The sequence below is a fragment of the Cordyceps militaris genome (assembly GCF_000225605.1).
Source record: "Cordyceps militaris CM01 unplaced genomic scaffold CCM_S00005, whole genome shotgun sequence".
In the NCBI taxonomy this organism is placed as follows: domain Eukaryota; kingdom Fungi; phylum Ascomycota; class Sordariomycetes; order Hypocreales; family Cordycipitaceae; genus Cordyceps; species Cordyceps militaris.
Window position 1 is genome coordinate 676,245 of NW_006271973.1, and position 19,276 is coordinate 695,520.

At 53.9% G+C, this 19,276-nt stretch overlaps 4 protein-coding genes across 4 annotated transcripts; 1 reads left to right on the forward strand and 3 right to left on the reverse strand.

Moving 5' to 3' along the window:
- Positions 1 to 803: 803 nt before the first annotated feature.
- On the reverse strand, positions 804 to 7,347 carry CCM_06594 (Major facilitator superfamily transporter; the record flags this gene model as incomplete). Its single annotated transcript, XM_006671735.1, has 12 exons — positions 804 to 858; positions 1,071 to 2,870; positions 2,966 to 3,820; positions 3,847 to 4,271; positions 4,313 to 4,356; positions 4,504 to 4,962; positions 5,301 to 5,317; positions 5,362 to 5,473; positions 5,508 to 5,595; positions 5,619 to 6,600; positions 6,745 to 6,887; positions 6,946 to 7,347. The coding sequence occupies 12 exons, from the start codon at positions 7,345 to 7,347 to the stop codon at positions 804 to 806; spliced, it is 5,382 nt and encodes a 1,793-aa protein (XP_006671798.1).
- A 1,566-nt stretch (positions 7,348 to 8,913) lies between these two features.
- On the reverse strand, positions 8,914 to 10,431 carry CCM_06595 (uncharacterized protein; the record flags this gene model as incomplete). Its single annotated transcript, XM_006671736.1, has 1 exon — positions 8,914 to 10,431. The coding sequence occupies one exon, from the start codon at positions 10,429 to 10,431 to the stop codon at positions 8,914 to 8,916; it is 1,518 nt and encodes a 505-aa protein (XP_006671799.1).
- Positions 10,432 to 15,788: 5,357 nt separating this feature from the next.
- Positions 15,789 to 16,313, forward strand: CCM_06596 (acetyltransferase; the record flags this gene model as incomplete). The annotated part of the gene is made up of 1 exon (XM_006671737.1): positions 15,789 to 16,313. The coding sequence occupies one exon, from the start codon at positions 15,789 to 15,791 to the stop codon at positions 16,311 to 16,313; it is 525 nt and encodes a 174-aa protein (XP_006671800.1).
- Positions 16,314 to 16,548: 235 nt separating this feature from the next.
- CCM_06597 (Gamma tubulin complex protein 3) lies at positions 16,549 to 19,204 on the reverse strand (the record flags this gene model as incomplete). The annotated part of the gene is made up of 2 exons (XM_006671738.1): positions 16,549 to 19,021; positions 19,068 to 19,204. 2 exons carry the CDS (start codon positions 19,202 to 19,204, stop codon positions 16,549 to 16,551), a joined length of 2,610 nt encoding a protein of 869 aa, XP_006671801.1.
- Between the last annotated feature and the right edge of the window lie 72 nt (positions 19,205 to 19,276).

A 19,276-nucleotide genomic window follows, 5' to 3' on the forward strand; every position in this document is an offset into this window, starting at 1 on the left:
AATTCGACGTCTCATCTTCTGCTCTCAGTCTGCGCCTTGGCTTCCTCTACAATACCTCAAGCCGGCGTTCTCACTCAAGACTGAGCGCGTAGTCTTTCTGTTTCGACTCCGTGGGCGATTTACGGCGCTGATGGCGTCTGGCGTGGGAAGGCCTTTTTTTTTCTGCGACATTTATTTCATGCCTAATTCTTCGATACCTTTTTCTGATGTTGGGGCTTATCTGTTTAATGAGCCTGGTTAATGATGGTGTCTTGACGCTACAGCTTGTTGGTGCACTTGCTTGGGATGGTGCGTGTGTGCTTTATGATGCGGCACGGAAAATTGCCTGCCTTGTTAGGATGTGTAGCGATTTTCTGTATGGGTTGTTTATTTTCTTCTCGAATTTTGTGGTCGGTCTTCTACAGGTAACTTGTCAGTCCTTGTAAGGAAGCACGAGGCTGGGACGAGCGGCGGGAACCGGATGCACAGCGTGATGTAGAGCGCATGGACGGGAATAAGGAATACTACTTGGGGAAATGACTGGGAAAGCAAGGGGGGCTGGTTACGGGATGGGGAAATGTAGCCATTTGGAAAGTGACGATGGGTGAGCTGGCTTTTGCTTCTTCCTCCCTCTAGCTTTAGGTGCTTGCTTCCTTTTTTTATATTTTGGGCTATGCTATAGTTCTGGAATGGGGGCGGGTTTATTTATCGCGTTTGTTTTCCGCGTTTCTAAGCTGAGTTAAATGCAAGTCTTATCTAGTTATTCTTGAACTCGAACTCGAATCTCTTGACGTTTCAATCAAGCTTTGCAAGAACCGGGGTTCTCATGAGCCGTCTGTGCGGGCATAGGTACCTGTAGCAATAGTGAGCGCCGCTGACCTGTTTTTGTAAGTCACCATGACTGATAAATATCCTTCAAAATCTACAATGCCTGTAAAGAATAGGTTCAAGCAAAATGGTAAAGTCTAAATTGTGCTAGTAGGATCAAGACAACGGTAATAAAACAAAAGGACGACATCATCGACATGTATACTACAGCCAGCACAAATTGCTGTACCCACGCCGAACCGTCACCGGGATTCTCCTACTACCGTTCGTCCGGATCTTCAAACTTGATGGGATGCAGCAGCATGCTCCGCAGGCACATGCGCCCCGTGCCGCCCTCCATGGATTCCTCATCGCGCCCTCCCCGCAGGACACCCCGGTTCCCCTCGCCGCCGGCGCGGCCACGGCCGTCCATCTGCGCGTAGCCGAGCCACCGGCGCCAGAGGAGGCCCGAAAACTCGCTGTTGTAGTACCAGCTGACGCCTTTGTGGTTATGCTCGTTGGTCAGGTCAAACGGGCTGCCCGGGCCCGACGTCGAGTGGTCCTGCCCGCCGTTGAAGGCGTCGTCGATGGCGCCACCCAGCGGGCTCCAGGCGCGGTCAATATACAGCGGATGCGGCGCATAGGTCGCTTTGAAGCCGTGGTGGAGCGCCACGCTCGGGGGAAACATTTCGGCAAACATGCTGTGGTGGTGGCGCCACACTTCCTCGTGCATGGCGCCGAGAAGGCGGCGGCTCAGACGGGACGCCGTGATGATGGCGCACCGTCGCGGGGGGTTCGACGGGTAGCCCGTGGTATCGTACGCAAAGACCCAGCCGGAATTGTCGGCGTCAAAGAGAGGGTTGAGAGTGATGAGGTCGGCAGGCTCGCCAACGCCACATTCACTTGCAGCTTTGCCAACGGCGCAGCTGGCTGGGAGAATGGACTGGCCGCGCTGCTCATGGCGGAGAGGACGCTTGCCATGGAACTGCAGTGGGCCAAAGATGAGTTGTCTTCCTTGTTCGGTAGTCTGGCGCTCCACAGCTTCGGTGAAGTTGTCCCAGTCGCCGTGTAGAGCGGGAACATAGTAGCGCGCGCTGCGCTCCCAGAGACGAACACGCGGCTGCTTGTCTGCCCACTTACCGAGGCGATCAAAGAGCTCGTAGTAATTTCCGAGGAATCTCATATCCATCTCCCAGTTCCAAATGTGTTCATATTCTTGATGCTGCATGGAAAACACCTGAAGTGGCAGGTGCGCGCTGCGATAGACACCATGGATGTCTGCACCGCTGGGGTTCTGGATCGGCGCGTTGAATCTGCCAGGGTAAAACAGCCTCATCTGTGCCTCACTCCATAGTGTGACCATGTTGTGAAACTCGGGCGGAACATTGGTATCTAGAATTCTCTGCACTGTCACGTCGTCCGACCAGATGGGGGCATCATCGTCCCTCACATGCATCAAGAAGTGCACAGTGTACTCACCCCCAGACTTGAGAGAAACCTCGGAGATGAGAGCTCGAAAATTGAGGACGGAGAGGTAGGTCCATTTAAAACCAGTATAAAGGCGGATGACGATGGCCTGTCGGCTTTTCTTGGAGTCGCTTGGCGGCTCAAGTTCGTCCGTCTTGGGGTCGACTTGCCGGTAGCGACTCCAGTGACGCTCAGAACACCGTTCCTGGGCATCACCCCAGTCCATGGAGCCGTAATCGATTTGGCCAGACTTTTCCCAGACAGTATCACTGTCAGACTTTTCGGTATTCATCCCGACGCTTGTTCCGCCCTTAGCCAAGCGATAGCCCAAGCCATATGGACCATAGCGACCGAATCGGTCAAAGCATACATCGTCACGCATACCAAACATGCTATAGGAACCAATGGCAGGATCTGGCATATGTCTGGGAACGCCATTGTAAGCGTACAAGCTGGGTGCCGGAACCTTATTCTCCTTGTCTAAGAAGCATGTTTTAATGTCGTCGGATTCTTCGTAGGGGTTGTACGGTGCCGGCTTTGGGACCTCCTTGTTTAAGGGAACTCGGCCCTTGAAGGAGCCGCTTCGCTGCGTGTTGGGATACTCTGGATCGTGCAGACTTTTGTTGACCAGCGTTTTGAGCCCGTGAAAGTATGCATTGAGACTGGTTTGTTAGCTGATGAAATGCAGTTTTAGACATTTTTGAATACTCACTGAGGGAAGCGAAGCCAAGGCATTCTCTTCAAATTTTCCAATTCTTGCTTCAGTTGCTCTGTGTTTTCGCCTTCCAAACGAATGTTCATCTCAGATTCGTCGGCATGCTGGTCGTATTCGGGGACTTCTTCATCCTCGAAATCATCCTCATCTAGCTTCTCTTCATCGGATTCCGAGACGAAGTCACCTGTGGACTGGCCGGCCGTCTTACTTTTGGATCCCTTGCCGTTCAAATTGTCGGCTGATGGCAGCTGAGAGCCTGTCTTTGAATCAGACTCGGCGTCGAGAGCTTCATTTCCATCTTCGTCTTCGTCCTCGTCTTGCTCTTCAACGCGGCTATTGTCCTGGCTGGGGCGATCTAAGTCACTCTTACTTGGTGTCACCTGAATTTGCGACTGATCCTGGGCGTTCCTGGCGGCATCAATTATGCGTTGCGCTTCCTCGTTTGCCCATTCATCCTCATCGCCTTCGTCGCCTTCGTAGAAGTTCTCTGTGTCGGACCCTTGAGCTGGGATCGATGAAGCGCCATTGCCGGTATTAGAAGTATGCGCCGGGGCGATAGCTTGCACAAAGCCGTCTTGTTTGCCAAATAAGACAAACCCGACCATGAACAAACTCAGCGCAGTCCATATAATGATACGTTTGTAGAGACAGTGGCTGAGGGGATTGCGTAACCTGACCGCCATCTTTTCAGAGACAATCTCCGAGCAAGGCAGCAAGGGTTCACGTTTCCGGTCCATGGACACAGGACTCGAATCGCTGCTGAAATTGAAAAATGGTCTCTTTGACTCCATTTGTGTTGAATTTGAGGGCCAAGGACCTCGTTTGCGTAGGTTGGTAACAATGGACTGGTGGCTTCAGCCAATGTGCATGCACATTACCTCGCCAGCGAATTTCGCAAAAGCCGAGAGTGGTAGTCCAAACGGGAAGAAGAAAGTAATTCGAGGGTAGTAACAATATTAATGAAGGACAGCGTGAAAGCGACGCTCAAAGGAAACCCGTGCACAAGGAATGGATCGGCATCAGTTGCGACTAGATGTTTGAGCTGGTGGCCAGACAAATCATCGATGTGCGAGAAGGAAAATCGACTGGGTAGAGAATGGAAAAGCGGCAAGCCGACGAAAGTAGTAGAAGAATGCCGAGGGAGAATCGAATAGAATGAGAAGACTGTCAAGGAAAACGAGGTACGAGAAGAAAGAAGTTTAGAAGTGTAGATGTGCAGATGAAAGGCGATTAACAGGAGACGGCGTTTGGTGTCCGACAGACGAACTGGCAGCTGGCAGCTGGCAATGCTGGCAACACGGATCTACAGCCGGCAAGCAGCAATGTGCGCTCGAAACACAAAACATTGGGACCAGCACCATCTTCTCCATCTTGCAGCTTGGGGGCGCCTGCCAGGCCATCAAGCCATGTATCATCAAACTTGTGGTTGAATTCGTACGACGATCCATTCTTACTAGAAATCCCAGCTCCAACCGAAGCAAACGAGACGGCCCAAGACATGTTGCGTCACTCAAAACCGAAGCGAGGTAACGCACAAGAGCCATGGAAGAGACTAGTTATCTTGCCTCGACGACCTCGAAATGGCTGGCGCACGTTGCTCAAACGCTTTCGCCGATCTGGCCCATCCGACTGGTCGACGGTTGTTGCCACACCACGCCACCACAAACCACAAACACCACCAGCGACCGGATCGGCATCCTCGACCTTGCTAAGCTTTTGATGAAGGCCCCTGAATATCCACCCGCCGTAGCCAAACGTGGAAACGCCAATGGCTTTCGCTGGAGACGAGGGTCCAATATTGCGTTGCAGACACGCGGCCCGGGGAGTCCAATGTCGGGATACTAGAGAGGGGCTTTTCGAAACAGGAGCTCCGAAGAGAGGTGGCGCCTTGCTGCCCACTCTTCGAGACTTCCAAACAGGCCATCCAGCTGGTATTACTGATAGCTCTTCACCAGAGCTGCCTGCCACTAGGAAAATTGCCAAGTCAAGGGCAACTGCATTTTCAAGTGCGCCGGTCGATTAATATTCGCTAAATGACCGGGGTCGTTTGGTTGCAGCTTCTGATGATGACGTCGTGGCCGCCTCGAGCATCCTTTTGATAAAGTCCGTAGGCCAATCATTGCCACCAAATCGTCACAAAAAGCCCCGATGCAGACAGATTACGACGCTGCCATTCATTTCTCTACGCAGAAAGCCACGGCATCTTCTTTTGTCCTGCTTTCTATTCCTTGCTGCTAAGTGTTTCGAAACAAAGACCCAGCTGTGCCACTCCATTTAGCCGTGGTTTTGTCTGCGGTTTATTATCAGGAGGTGACTACGACATGAGACGCACGTTTCATCCACCGGACGCTGTATGTGTATGAGCATCTGCCATGTAGCCTGCCCGTATTGACTGCCCCTTCTCTTCGCAGCCAAAATTAGAATATCTGTCTCTCAGCCTGGAACGTCTCGCACGACTAGTTTGCAGACGGTCGAGACCGCACGATTTATCACTGGGAATAGCAACTTATCACGACGCAAGCCACCGGGTGTTACCGACCCGTCGCCGCTTTCCTCAGACTACGGCCCTCTCGGGATGACAGGTTTGCCGGCGCGCAGGAGCAAAAGCCACATTGTGAAGGATTCATCTATTCGAAATTTTCATCTATACCTTTTCCGCAGGCGCCTGCCCTCTGGCTGGATCCGGCGCAGCAGCCTCCTCTGCTGGGACTATTCCAGCCCTCCAGCCTTCACCCCATTTCACAGTGGCCATAAGGACGCAGGAGCTGAGGACCAGCAAGATGGTGTTGATTGTCAATGTCCAACCAACGCCAATACTCCGAATCATGGGAAGCGCCACTGCTGTAGCGATGCAAGCCCCAATGTAGCGCACAAGCCAGCAAATGGCAATAATATCAGCACTCAGCGAGGGCGTGTTCTCTAGACAGTACGTATTCAACATGGTCGAGGCTATAATTTGACCTATAGCCTGAACAAAGAGGAATATCAGCGGCACGGGCATCCCGCCCACTGCCTTATCCACTGTCCATCCATATATCAAAACGCCGCCGCCCTGTAGCAGCGCCAGAGCCGGAATACCGGCACGCAGCCTGTCTTCGGGAATGCGTCTGCCGCGCTTCTCGATCCATCGCTTCACCGTCCAGTCGCCATATCGACCAGCAATCATGGTCGAGCAGAGGCAACCCGCGCCGGGCACCAGATAAAAGACGCCTGACAAGAGCGGCGAATCAAGCCCGAAGCGCGGGTTCAGCACGAAGCGAATCGGTACCAGCATGCAGTACAGCGCAAACAGGGTAACGGCCGAGGCGAAGCTGACCGCCACTACGTTTAAGTGGCGGAGAAGGCTCACCGAGCGGAGCGGGTTGATCTTGCGCGCGACGGCGGCCATCTTTTCGCGTCGCGGGAGATGGGCCATGTCTTCGCTGAGCTTGTGGTGCGTGGTCTCGGGGATGAGAAAGTAGCCGGCTACCATGGTGGCAATCGCGCAGCCGAGCTGCACCCAGTAGATGATGCGCCAGCTGGCGAACTGGACTATAAGGCCGCTCATAAAGGGGCCAAACGATGGCCCGATGACGGTACACGAGAGATACCAGCTTATTGCGGTTGCTCTCTCTGTCGGTTTATATATGTCGCTGGAGAGCCAAGTTAGTAGATGCACACAACATGGGCTGGATAAGTTGCACAGCATAGCACGAGTAGATGCACAACATGTGCACAAGAACAGCCAAGCTGACAGGCTGCAAGTGACAACCATCGACGACGTCGACCTCACGTACCTAATGATGACATTGCCAAGAATGGTCAACGCAGAGCCTCCAATGGCGGACAAGGCACGAAAGACAAAAAAAGCCTCGAGGTTGGGAGCCAGCGCAGTGCCCAAGCTCATGCAGCAGAAGAACGCACACGCGCATTGGATAATCTGTCCCGTCTGTCAGTAAAACCACCGTTTTTCTGCATCCCACGAGAATGTGACGTACCACGCGACGGCCGTACAGCTGGCTCATGGGGCCCCAGACGACACACCCGACACCGGTCAGGGCAATGTAGAGGGCGTTGCTAATCTCCACGACCGTGTCCGTGGTGCCAAACGTGTCGGTGATTTCCGGCACGGCGGGCAGCACGCTGGTGCTGGACACGAGCGCCACAAAGGCGCCGAAGCCGAGCACGGCGACGATGACGCGCTTCCGGCCGGGCGAGAACTTGCGGTAGATTTCCTCGCCGTCTTCGTAAAACTTGTCATTGTCCTCGTCGCTGCTGTCGTGGGCGTCACCACCACCGCCGCCGGAGCGGGTGTTGGGTCCGGAGGTTGGCAGGTGCGGGCCCGACATGGCGGCGTTGTCGGCCGTCACGACGGACGGCACGGGCTGCAAGACGCCCATGTTTTTGTTTTCGAGATTGCCCGGGAGAGTATCTTGGGGCAGTTATTTTAGCGAGTTGATTGGCGTGTGAAACGGGCCATTTGGGATCGAGGTTTTGCCTGTCACACGATGGTCCAACATAAGGGGGGGAGTTGAGATGCGGTTTTGAGCCCAAAAGTTGCGCAATGATTCGCAGGGCTTCAAAAACTAGGTGGTTCTGAAAGAAAACAGGCTCGGTTTTCGTTGTTTCGACTTGGCAAGTCGGACTGTCGTGTGGAGGAGGACACGGCAAAGGATTTTTGATGTAGCCGAAGCGGTCACCAGATGTGTCACTTGTCTTGCGAGAAAGGATGCAATAATGTCAGTCAATTCGCTCCAATGAAATTCATTTCGAAATATGCAACACAAGATTCAACAGAGTATATTGTAGAACCAAAAACGTATGTCAAAACGTCAGTGCAGACTTGTTGTTCAAGTTTTATTCAGCGGCGCGGCAGGCGGCCGTCCGGGCTTCGCACCGGGCAGACCCGAGGTGCGGAAAAACGGGAACCGCATAACGTCTTGTCACTGACTCAAAGAAAAGGCGAAAGTGAAAACCCTTTCTCCCCGTGCTGGCAACCGGGAACCAATGAGCCAACACCGATCCATCGTGCTTGGGATCGAGAACCCACAATACTCATAAGTCGAGTAGCCGAATACTACGCTGGCGTTCGTTTGTTGTGTGCGGAAATCGGGCACCACCCCCCCCCCATCTCGGCCGTAACTGTGATTCTGCAGAGACAAGAAAAGGAAGAGGGTGTGTTGCCAAGCCGATTGGGTATCGGGCAAATGAGCCAATTGCTGTCCGATATCACGCACCGGGCCAAAAACCAGGGCTTTATGTATCTCGTCTCGCTGCCAACCTTTTTCACTGCTCCATTGTCAAAGCCAGAAAGGGCAATGAAGAGACAATGTTGGGAACCAAAAAAACGACGAATAAAAGGTACATTTTTAAAAAAAAAAAAAAAAAAAAAAAAAACAATTGTCGCAACGGTCGGAATGCCGATCCTTTCAAATCGCCGGCGAGAAAACGGTCAGTAAAAGGCCAAACCCACCGTTGAGTAGCCGTTTCTCGCCAGACCGTTTTGGAAGAAGCCGAGCAACAAGCAAGGGTCACATCGCAGCATGCACAGAAAGGGCCTTCCTTTTCGCTTGTGGTATGCCGTTGATAGGACGCTGGGGAATATGCGTCTTGTCTTGATTGTTTTTACGTATAATTTTTGGTCTGACGGCAAAGTTGTGACCGGGGGGGCGCACCAGACACCACCGTTGTGCGCCGTCGTCTTTGCGGCAAACGATGGACAAACGTGTACACTTTCAATTCAACAATGTAGAGTAAAAACTCCATTCTCTACTCAAACAACTAAGCTATGCATGCAGTGGTATATTCCCAACTCCAATCCAGAAACAAAAAAAAAAAACAGCAATGCTCAACGCCGTGCTTCATGCAAAATGGTACAAACACAATACATCATCCTTTCCAGCCTGCATCCTGCAGAGATCCCATTCATGTAAAATCCAAACATGCGTCGTTTCCGTAACCTCCCCTCACATGAGTTTCTGTACTCGTTCCTGAATCACGCGGCTGACCGGCTCGCCGCCTCGTTGAATCACCACATTTTCCCTCCCTCCAATAGCCACAACTCGCAGCCACTCGGGTGCAATCTCCTTGGCAATCAGGCGAATGCACTCAATGGCCTCTTCCTTGGACGTGGGCACGCGTAGCGAGTCTCGTAGCTTCTCGACAATGGCGACCATGGTAAAGGCCTGGCGCGGCAGAGAGGCCGGGTTGGAAAGGCTGAGCATGGAAATGGTGGACGCCACATCCACCGCTCGGTTCAAGGCTGCACGACGCTGCAGTTCCGGCCCGGTTGGCGGAGCCGGCCCATTGGCGGCGGCCAGCTGCTTGTGTCGGAGGCGGTCGAGGAGGCTCATCTTGGTTCCGTCCGGGTTCAAGAGCGGTGCCGCCTGCTTGACCTCCTTTTCCTGTTGCTTCGCCGCAATGCCATTCTTCAGATCTGAAAGTGCTGTGTGTCCCTTGGCTAGTAGAGCCAATGTTTTGCCGCCAGTCTTCATGTCTGTCAAGTCGGCTTGGGGAAGCTCCGCCAGCGAGAGACTCTCGAGAGTCACATCGACGTCCGCCATCTGGTCCGTCGCCTTTTCCGTACAGAGGCTCCTTAGATTCTCCTCAAACAGCTTGCACAGCTGCGTCTCATTAATGGCGCCACCATCGCATCCCGCACGCAGCTCCACGCACACCTTGCCGTTGCCGTAGTCGGCGAGGATAAATGGCGACTTGTCCCGCTCCGACGACTCAAGGGCCACGCATCGACGCACATCCTCCACCGTGACCTGACGCTTGCGCCACGCGCGTGCAATGTTGGGTGCCAGCTCGCGCATGTCGAGGGGCACGTTGCTGCGGGTGTGCGCCATCTGCACGACGACCGTCGTGAGGAAGGCGCGGTGCAGACGGACCAGCTCGGCAAGGTGCGGCGGAAAGGCAGCGTCAAGTTCACTGTCGGCTGCCGACCTGGGCTGCTGCTGCTTGGTATAAAAGGAGTTGATCCGGGCCTGGCCAGCCTTGCAGTCCTGGCGCGACTTGCTGATGATGGTCGAGGTGGTCGGGCGATGCGCAGCCTGCTTTCTCGAAACGGGCGTCTTGGCGACAGGCTTGCCCTTGGTGGTCGCTGTAGGGGCCGCAACAAGCTTGACTGGTGTCTTCTGGGGCTTTGCAGAGAATGTGGGCTCTTGGCGTCTGCAGTCGCGCTTCTTGCGCTGGGAGACGTCGACATGTTCGTTTATGCAGGCAGTCTCGTATCCTTCCTCGTCGCTCGGGCTGAAGGAGATATTGCGGCGGTTGTATGCGCCGCCATCGTTGTCCAAAGGCGATGCGGCTTTGCGCTTCTTGGATGGCGTCGTGGGTGTCAGGTCCGCCGCGATGATGGCTTTTTTGGCAGCCGCGTCGGGAAATCCATGGCTCTTGGAGACGCGCGTAAAGGCAGCAATGGAAGGAGCAGCGCCCTGCTTGGCCTCGAGCGGCGCTCTCGCTCTTGCTGTTCGGGCCATCGTGGATGGTGGTGCAGACCGGATGAGGAAGCAAGAACGATGGGTAGCTTCGATGGGCCTGGATATGTGAGGGAGGCGCGAGTGGTATCGATGGTGTATACGTCAAAGGGAGCGTTGCAGCTGCCGGTTACGTGGGTGGATGCACAGCGAGAAATGAGAATACGTGGAAGCTTTGCAAACGAAGAGAATATTGCATCGCACAAGGTGTTGGGAGGACAATTGTCTCACGAGCTACAGATATTGGAAGCGGAGTCTCACTGGTTGGCTGGGAGGCGACGGGTAGCTTTTGCAAGGGACGCGACATGGCGCGCCCTGGACGCGTCTTGGCCATTGTGGCGGTGTGTGGCGGTGTGTGGCGGTGCCGGCGGTACGTATCTTGACCAACTTCGCACCGCGCAAAGCCATTTGCCAGCAGTCAGAATCCAGGGTTTTTTACTCATCTAATTTGTGCATACATAGACGCAAGAGATTGCCATCATCATATCCCATGTGATCGAGTATCGACAATTGATAACTGCTCCCCGCATCTCCATGTGAGAGTGAGCCTTCCGCACATGCTTCGCACCTGATGCTGCTCCATTGTTCTTCCTTTTGCCCGGCAAGCATAATTAGGAAAGCTTATTCTATACTCACACGCAGCACATCACTTCCCGGCAGGGCTGGTTCCATGCAACCGCCTGCGACGTTCTTTTGCTATCCCCCAGCGGAATCTGCCGATCGAAGGTTGCGACTCCGCTACCGATAGTTGGGGCTGACATGTGAAGGGGAGCCCAAGCAACAGCACAAGCGATAGGTAGGGCGGCAGCTGGGATGCTCGGATCGCTGGCCACCACCTTGCACCTTCGGATCAACTCGGAAGTGGAGAGCTTGTGCTTGTCCATGCCTCTTATACATTACTTGGTGGCGACTTCGTATCATACCTAAGCATTGTAGAGCGCAGGTACCGCTGACCGACATTTCCCGAGTATCGAATTGGACGTTATCACAGGCACATGATTACGGTAGACGCTCGGATTATCTTGATTGCCTATTGAGTGCATCGTCTTTGTACATGATATCTGGGTCCCTGAATCTGGCGGCCCTCACACCGTATCCTCGAGCTGATGCACTTGCCATAGGTCGCTTTGTCTAAATACACCACCCCTTGTCGTGATATGCCTGTAACTCCAATGAATAAAACAAATTCCCAGTCTGAATGCTTGCCAGCTGCTTGTAGTGGGACTGCTTGCTCCCCAACGCTTGTGATGTGTCAAGTGAAAAATATGGACAGAATGATGGCGGCTAGATGCAACCGTCTCGCTTATGAGCGAGCAGGCTTGGGCCAGCAGTCAGGTCGAAAGCTGACGGGGCTGGGGGGCGGTGGCGCAGGAACGGTATAGTCGTATTCGAAGATTTGGTGATTGGGTGTAGCAGGTCGCTTGGAGTTGTTCGACGAGAAAGATGCGCTGATGCCAGAGAAGAGATCTAGCGACGAGGGAACGCGCAGGGCGTTCTTCTGGGGAGGGTGCATAAAGGGCGCGGGAGCTTGTGCGGAAGGCATCATGAAGCGAACAGGAGTGGGCTGAAGAAGAGCAGACATGTCAGGCGATGGTTGCAATATGAGTGGTGTGAAGATGATTTGTCGTGAGAGACGAGGCAGCCGCAGTAATAGACTCGTGTAGAGAGACGTGGGGATTTGGAGAAGAGGGAGAAGGAGAGCGTGAGTGGCAACGTACAGATGGTCAGCTAAGTATAAATAGAAAAAACTTGGGTATACAAGTATACAAGAGGGTGCAGGAGGAACTGCAGCTGATTCCGAGTTTGGCAGAGCGGCGAGTTTGGCGTGCGTTTCCGGTGCGACTTGTTGATTTGGGTCCGAGGCAAGCTTTGGGGCGGCTATGTGCGACTGATGGGGCGATCGGTCCGGGTGTAGCGGACAAGAGGAAACCCAACAGGGTGGAAGTGGAATAGTCTTGATAGAGAGCTGGGGAAATTGAATCCGTCGAGAAAGCGTGCAGTTGTTATTTTTTGTATGGCTGTTTTGGGTTGGCGTTTGCTTGCGACGTCAGGTAGATGGAGATGAGAGTGATAGTCAGAGGTGGTGCCAATGTCGCAGAGTGTCTTGTTGGTTGAACTGTGGAGAGAATGGAGGAAGAAGAATGGAACGAGAGGAGGAAGGGCGCGACTAATAAATGAAGAGCCGTCTGTCCGACTGTGATTATGTTTCTTCTGGGCTGGCAAGCGAAGAGGGACGGGAGCGGCAGGTCGATCCCAGGAGGAAGGAGGGCGGGTAATGAAGCCCTGCTGTTGGCATTGCACATTGCACATTGCACACATTAATAGGCAAGGGCCTGTAAAAGCCGGCTTCTACATACGATGGGACATGGGGGGAGCCTGCATCATTCAATGCATGTGCACTTCTTTGGGTCTATTGTCAATTTTTTTCTTAGTTACCGTAGTTATTTGTTCTGGTGCCCCCGTCTGTGCTCTTGCGACTACCATGTTATCCCAGCAAGCCAGTTCTTATCCCAGTTCTTGCCACCCAACCAAGGGTAGCACCCCCCCAGGGCCAAGGGCCAACAGAAGGGACAAACCAATTTTACTTTTTGGTACCTACTAACACAAGGGGAGGGAGAAGACGGCATTGGGCAACAGGAGACAAAACACCCCGCTGGGCCGCGGACAGCGCAGTTGAACGATACATAGAGGGAGAGAGGGAGAGAAGGGGGGGGGGGGGTGTGCGTGAGGGCGAGCGTGTGGGTGGACAAGACAAGACAAGACTAGACACGACTCACGGGCGACACAAAACAGGTACCGATGGCGATAGGGTGCGCAATGCAGACCACGGCCTTTGTTTTAGGCAGCGTTGGCGAAACTGCATGCACAGGATCCGCAAGTACATGTGTGTATACATGGCCCGGGGGAAATCTTAAGGGCTGGCTGGGGTTGATGAATGTGGAGAGAGAGGCGGTCCTCGGGAGACTGATTTGAGGAAGTTGGGCTTCCATCATCGACATGGGGGGGTGAAGCAGGAAGGCGGCCGGCATTTCTGGCGAGAGTACATAGCAGCAGGCCAAAAGAAAAAAGAGGAAAAAAAGAGAAAAAGACGACACAACGATCAGTAAAGCAGCTTGTCCAATTTGTGAGACGGTGGTACGATATTGAGCTTTCCATGCACACACTAGCACTACTTGATTCTTCTCTGCATTGGAAACTAACGTTATTACTTGGGATTTGCTGGGGCGCATTTCAATGCCAGATGGGGGGGCATGGGCCATCCGGGGAAGCAGACAACCGCTGTGGGGTCAAACCGGCCAGGGGAAAAAGGCTTGGAAAAGCTTCTGGGGAAAGGAAAAGTTGCCGCAAGCAGGCCCTTGAAACAGCCCCCGACTCTTTGCCCGGCGCGCCTTCAAGGCCTTTGACACGGGCGCCTGTTAGGTGTTATAATTTAGGGAGGTGTATCCTGCTGCAACCGCGCTACAACAGCCGCTGTAGCAAACCCTTTGGGCCCTGAATCGTGCTCAAGCCCACTGTAACATCCCGCTGGAAATAGCATCATGCCCACCGACCTTTTCCCCTGCTTGATAGCATCAACGCCCCGACCACGCTGGGGCAGCACCGGCATTTCATTTCCTTTTCATTTTTCATTTTTTAACCTCCATTATTCGGCGTCCCCGGACTCTTCAATAAGCGTCCGAGTTAGTTACATCAAACAAGAAGAAAACAACATGACAAGAAAAGAAGGCCGAAACAAGCTTGATCGTTGCGCGCTACCAGTGAGTGACACGAGGGGCGGCCGCAATTTGCTCGGCTTCGCATCCATTGTCTGACAAGTCCATACGTGGGCCATGTTTCTTCTTCCTATTTTACCGAGGGAGACCGAAAAAAAAAAGAACAAGGTACTCTGGTACCGAGGAAATTTGCCACGAAATCAACAAGCTGTGAATCCTTCTTCGGTACCACAAGTCCTCCCCCTCCCCTCAACAAACTCGGCCCTCAGCCAGCCCAGTCCCCCTCGTCCCAGGCCACGTATCCGGCCCCCATGCTCGTATAAGTCACGGACAGCCCGCATCCCTTGTATTCCAGCTGTTCTTCTTTTCCCAGCAATAAATAGAAGCACACACAGGCAAACATTTCACATACAAAAAAAGTATTCAAGTATCCGTACCACCCACAAAAAAAAAACGAGGCATCCTGCATGCTTCCCAGCCAGCCTCTCTTGTCTGCAGATGGCAAGTGCCGTGTTATTTCAGCCCAAGACGCCGCAACAAAGAAGGCTTTACTCCGTACAGAGTAGAACAAAAAAAAAAAGCTCCTTTCCGCTTCCGAGACAACCGACCTGTCCCCCCAGATCCCTTCCCCCCCTTGAAAAAGAATTCAGGACGAAAAAAGGTACCGATCTGGTGCCTGAAATGACCAGCGCCGCGGCCCCCCCGCGCCACCCGGCCCATGAACAAATTTTGTTCTAGAATTTTTTACTCCGCCAAACGCCAAGCCCGTCTTGTCTACACGTAACATCGGCCCTGCTTTTTTTATTTATTCATATATGTATGAATTCTTCTTCAGACGGTGGGCTACGTACATGACTGGCCGCCCCCCGGGTCGTACGGGTACGCCCTCTTTTTTTCCCGTGCAACAAATGACACGCGACACCACCACCACCCACCTCGGCGCAACGCTGATCTGCTGGCTGCCCCTGCCCAAACGAACGGAAACCGTGTGCAATCAAGTAGGAGAACAATCAGGCACCGAGCTGTCGGCAAAAAAAAAAAAAAAAAAAAAAGTCACACCGGGGCGTCGTACATGATGTAAAGGGCAGCAAGGGGGGGCGCCTTGCCTTGGTGGAAAGAAAAAGTGCACGACAAGGTGCGTCGTGGAGGAGAGAGGAAACAAAGAAAAGTCTCAGCAGGGCAAGGAATAACTACCTAGCTATTACTGGTGCTTTTTAGGGAAAAAAGAAGGATTCGTCTGGAATCTAGGATCAAACATGGGGCTGAGACCTAATAACCCACGCCCGCTTCCCCGGATCTGGGGGCGCGACGAACAAGGCCGCCATACTGGGTTGGCGGGGTTCTGTCTCGAACAAATCTCTGTAGTGAAATTGCTGATAGCACCAGTCTTCATTGTATGGATACATGCTCTATTCATAAAGATGTGAAAACTACCGCGAAGCCCTGGATGGACAAGGTGTGACGTAAATCGACCAGGCAAATTAGTCACTCGGTGTAGACGAGGCTCGCTAAGCCGTGTCTCTGCGACGGCCAGTAAAAAAAGAGTATATAATCCATAATCAAAGCTGGAACCGGGTGAACCTGGTCAATCCAGCAAGATTCCCATTATAGATCGTACAAGGAAGACACCATTCGAGGGTAACAACGATGCCGGCCTCACTCCCACCCCCGGCAACCATCCGCCGCGCCCAGCCCTCCGAGGCCGCCCTCCTCACCGACCTCGCCCTCGCCGCCAAAGCCCACTGGGGCTACTCCCCCGCCTTCATGTCCGCCGCGCGCGCCGAGCTGACCATTTCCGCGTGCTCCATCACCGAGCACGACGTCCACGTTGCCATTCTCCCCAACGACGCCGAGATTGCCGGCGTCTACCGCCTCACGCCCGGGGACATCGGCGAGTTGAGTTATCTGTGGATCCGCCCGGCGCACATTGGTCGCGGCCTCGGCCGGCTGCTGTGGGAGGATGCGCTGCGGCGGGCGGCGGCGGGCGGCATGGTGCGGCTCACGCTCGACGCGGATCCAAATGCAGAGGGCTTCTATCTCAGGATGGGCGCGCAGCGCTGCGGCGAGACGCCGAGCAAGAGCGTCGAGGGACGCAGACTGCCGCTGCTCACGGTGGATGTGCACCAGGCGCTGGCCATGATGCGGGAGCGGGAGAGCAAAGCTGCCGCCTGATGGTACGTGAGCTGTGTAGAGGGGGAATCAGAGTAGTATCACGCCGCCTGTATATTGAATCAATAGACATGTTCAGCTGCCGTGCTGTAAACAGCTTCTCACATCGACCTATAAACTCCAGTCCTGAAATGGAACCTCCGTATTATTGTAACGGAGCCGGCAGGTGTCATCATATTCATAAAATAAATCCTCTCAAATTTAAACACGCTCCAACCAAAATGCAAACCACAACTCGCTAGCCCTTTGACGTATTAGCCGAAGCTGCCGGCCTCGACCTCCTCCGCACGGGATACACGTCGTTGAAATTCATCGCCACGCCCAGGAAGCGCATCTCCACGTCCGGCTGGTACGCCAAGTCGCCGAGCAGCGCGCTCATGCGCACACTAAACGACCGACCCAGATGCCGCAGCCGGTCCTTGAGCACGGGAAACTCGGACGCCACCGCCTCGTCGTGCACCGACGCGGCCACGTCGTCCATGAGCCGATCGCCACCGCCGGCCCGCGCGCGGCTGCTGCGCACGCCCGCTTCCTGCCGTCGCGTAAAGTCGGACACGCTCCAACTGTACAGACCGTCGACCGAGTCGCGGTACTCAAGCATCAGGCGCAGCATGCTCGACAGCTGGGAGAGGTACGACGTGCGCTCGTCCTCCTCGGCACCAGACGAGGCGGGGTGGCGCTTCTTGGGCCCCAAGAGGCCCTTGTGCGTAATGTCGTTGATGTATTTGCGGTGGGCTTTGATGAGGTCGTCCAGAGTGCAGTCCTCCTTGTGGATGCGCGTTTGGAGCTCTCCCCACGACGACTCAATCACCTCAAACAGAATGTAGTACTGCAGCTGGCCGATGAAATGAATCATTTCGGCAAGAGCGGCACGGGTCGTCTTCCAAGTCTGCGCAACTTCGGCATCCGCATTCTGCAAAACGCCGCGCGCTCCCGTCATGCATCGTCTCCATGCAGCAAGAAGGGAGAACTCGACACGCTTGATTCGCCAAAGAAAGTTGAACACTTTCAGGTACTGTCTCTTGCCCCATTCCGTCACCACCACGTCCACCGGCGCATCAATTTTGTACTCGAGTGTGAAGCAGTCCCAGCCAATGTCGCCATGCGAGAGCAGGAGCATACGGGCATCGAGACGGCGAAGCACTTCTGGCGAATCAAACTGCGCATTGGAGCCGCGAATAGCGTGCTCAAGCTGTGCCGTGAGAGTGTGCCGGAACTGTGCACCGGCTGGCCGATCCAAGTTGCCAGCCAGGGACTCCATGAGCAGGGCGATAAAGTCGCCTTGGCCAAGCAAAAAGTAACTCTTGAGCGCTTGCAAGTGGTCGAAGAGTTGAAATTTGTTGGCCATGAGATCCATGAGCCGTTTCATTGTTGTTTTGTAGGCTTCATCAATCCATGCTTCAATGGTTGCTGTGTCACCATAGCGCAGCTCCTTTGAAGCTGCTTTGGAGTAGTCTTCTACCCAAAGAGCGTCGCCGCAACTGTGCCGAATAAAGTTGAGAGACTTTCCAATCAGAAACACCTTTTGCGCAAAGTCTGGTGTCATGATGCTGGGAATCATGTCTTCGGCAGCCTCATATTTATCTTCCCACACGTTGCTCGCGCCCTTGAGTTCTGCAGGGTCGGACTTGCCAGTCTGCTCTCGCACAAAGAATTCTTGATAGGGATCAGACAACTCTCCATCGTAGATCCAATGTCGCAAGATGTCGTAAAAAGGCCGGGTGCAGGTTCCCAGAAGTCGCTCGGCAAACGTCGAGACAATTGGGTCACCGTGGGTAGCTGCAAATCCGTGAATCAATGAGATAATTTGGCCTCCGCGCTTGCTCTCAGACTCTTCCGCCACAAGACTCATAAGTCGCAAGCCCATTGTAGCCTCTCTTGTCCACATCACACAGCGTTTGAGTGTGATTCCGGCTTTGCCAATCCCGCCGCGGGGCGCGCCCTCATCTACCGACGCCAGCGCACGGCGAATTTGGGCCTCCAGCGTCGCAATGAGCGTTAGATACGCTCGCAGTTCCCCTCCAATACCAGACCGTAAGCTCTGACCCATCAAGCCGCTGGCTGGGGTTTTACAGAACGCGTCTAGTTGACGGTAAAGCAATGATGGCTCGGCCAGTGCATGGAGAATCGACACAAGTGGCAGGGGGAGTGTAGCAGGCAGTGTCAATGTATCTGGGCCAGAAAAGGGTAATGTAGTTGACGAAAGTCCCTGGAGGGTAAAAGGAAGATCTCGCAAGAGACTTGTCTCCGGAGGGTTCAGTTCGGAGTAATTGCCCAGAAGCGTCTCCTGCAACGAAGCATTCCTTCTTGCGGTATCTCCAGGTCTTGTGTCTGCAGCCGGGGCTGTTCTAGAGCCGTCTGGCTGAAAGGATTCTCGGAACTGAACATCTTCAAACTTTGAAGGAGTTGCGCTTGGTGTCTTGGCTCGCTCCCTTTCTCGCTTCGTAGCTTCGCGATTGATGGCCTCTCGGTAGTTGGGGGCCGACGGCTTGACAGGGCTGAGAGGCAGCGGCTCTGACGGATCTGGCGAATCGGAGAGGTGGTAAAGGAGATGTAATATAGCCCATTTATGCTCGAGAACGGGTACAGCAAGGAGCCGGGAATATAGGTTCGAGAATCGGAGGGCTTGGCTGGGATTTGTTTGGATAAGTTTGCGCTTGATTAGATCTGACGCGTGGTTCACGTCTGCAGATACGGTAGCGTTGGAGTGTCTGCAAACATTAGACAGTGATCGAAGCAGTAGAAAAATGTTCATACTTTCGGATTGTGGACTTGACGAGATCAAAGCACCTGTCGTGTTGGTCCTGCGCCTGTCTTTCATCATCGTCTGGATTGGTCGGGATCAGGTGGTCTATCAGGCTGTCCACGGCGGTGGCTATTTTGTCGGAGGCCATGTTTGCATTGCGGTCGTAAAGAAATGCCTGTCTCTTGACAGTTTCGAAATCGAAATCGAGCGCAAAAACATG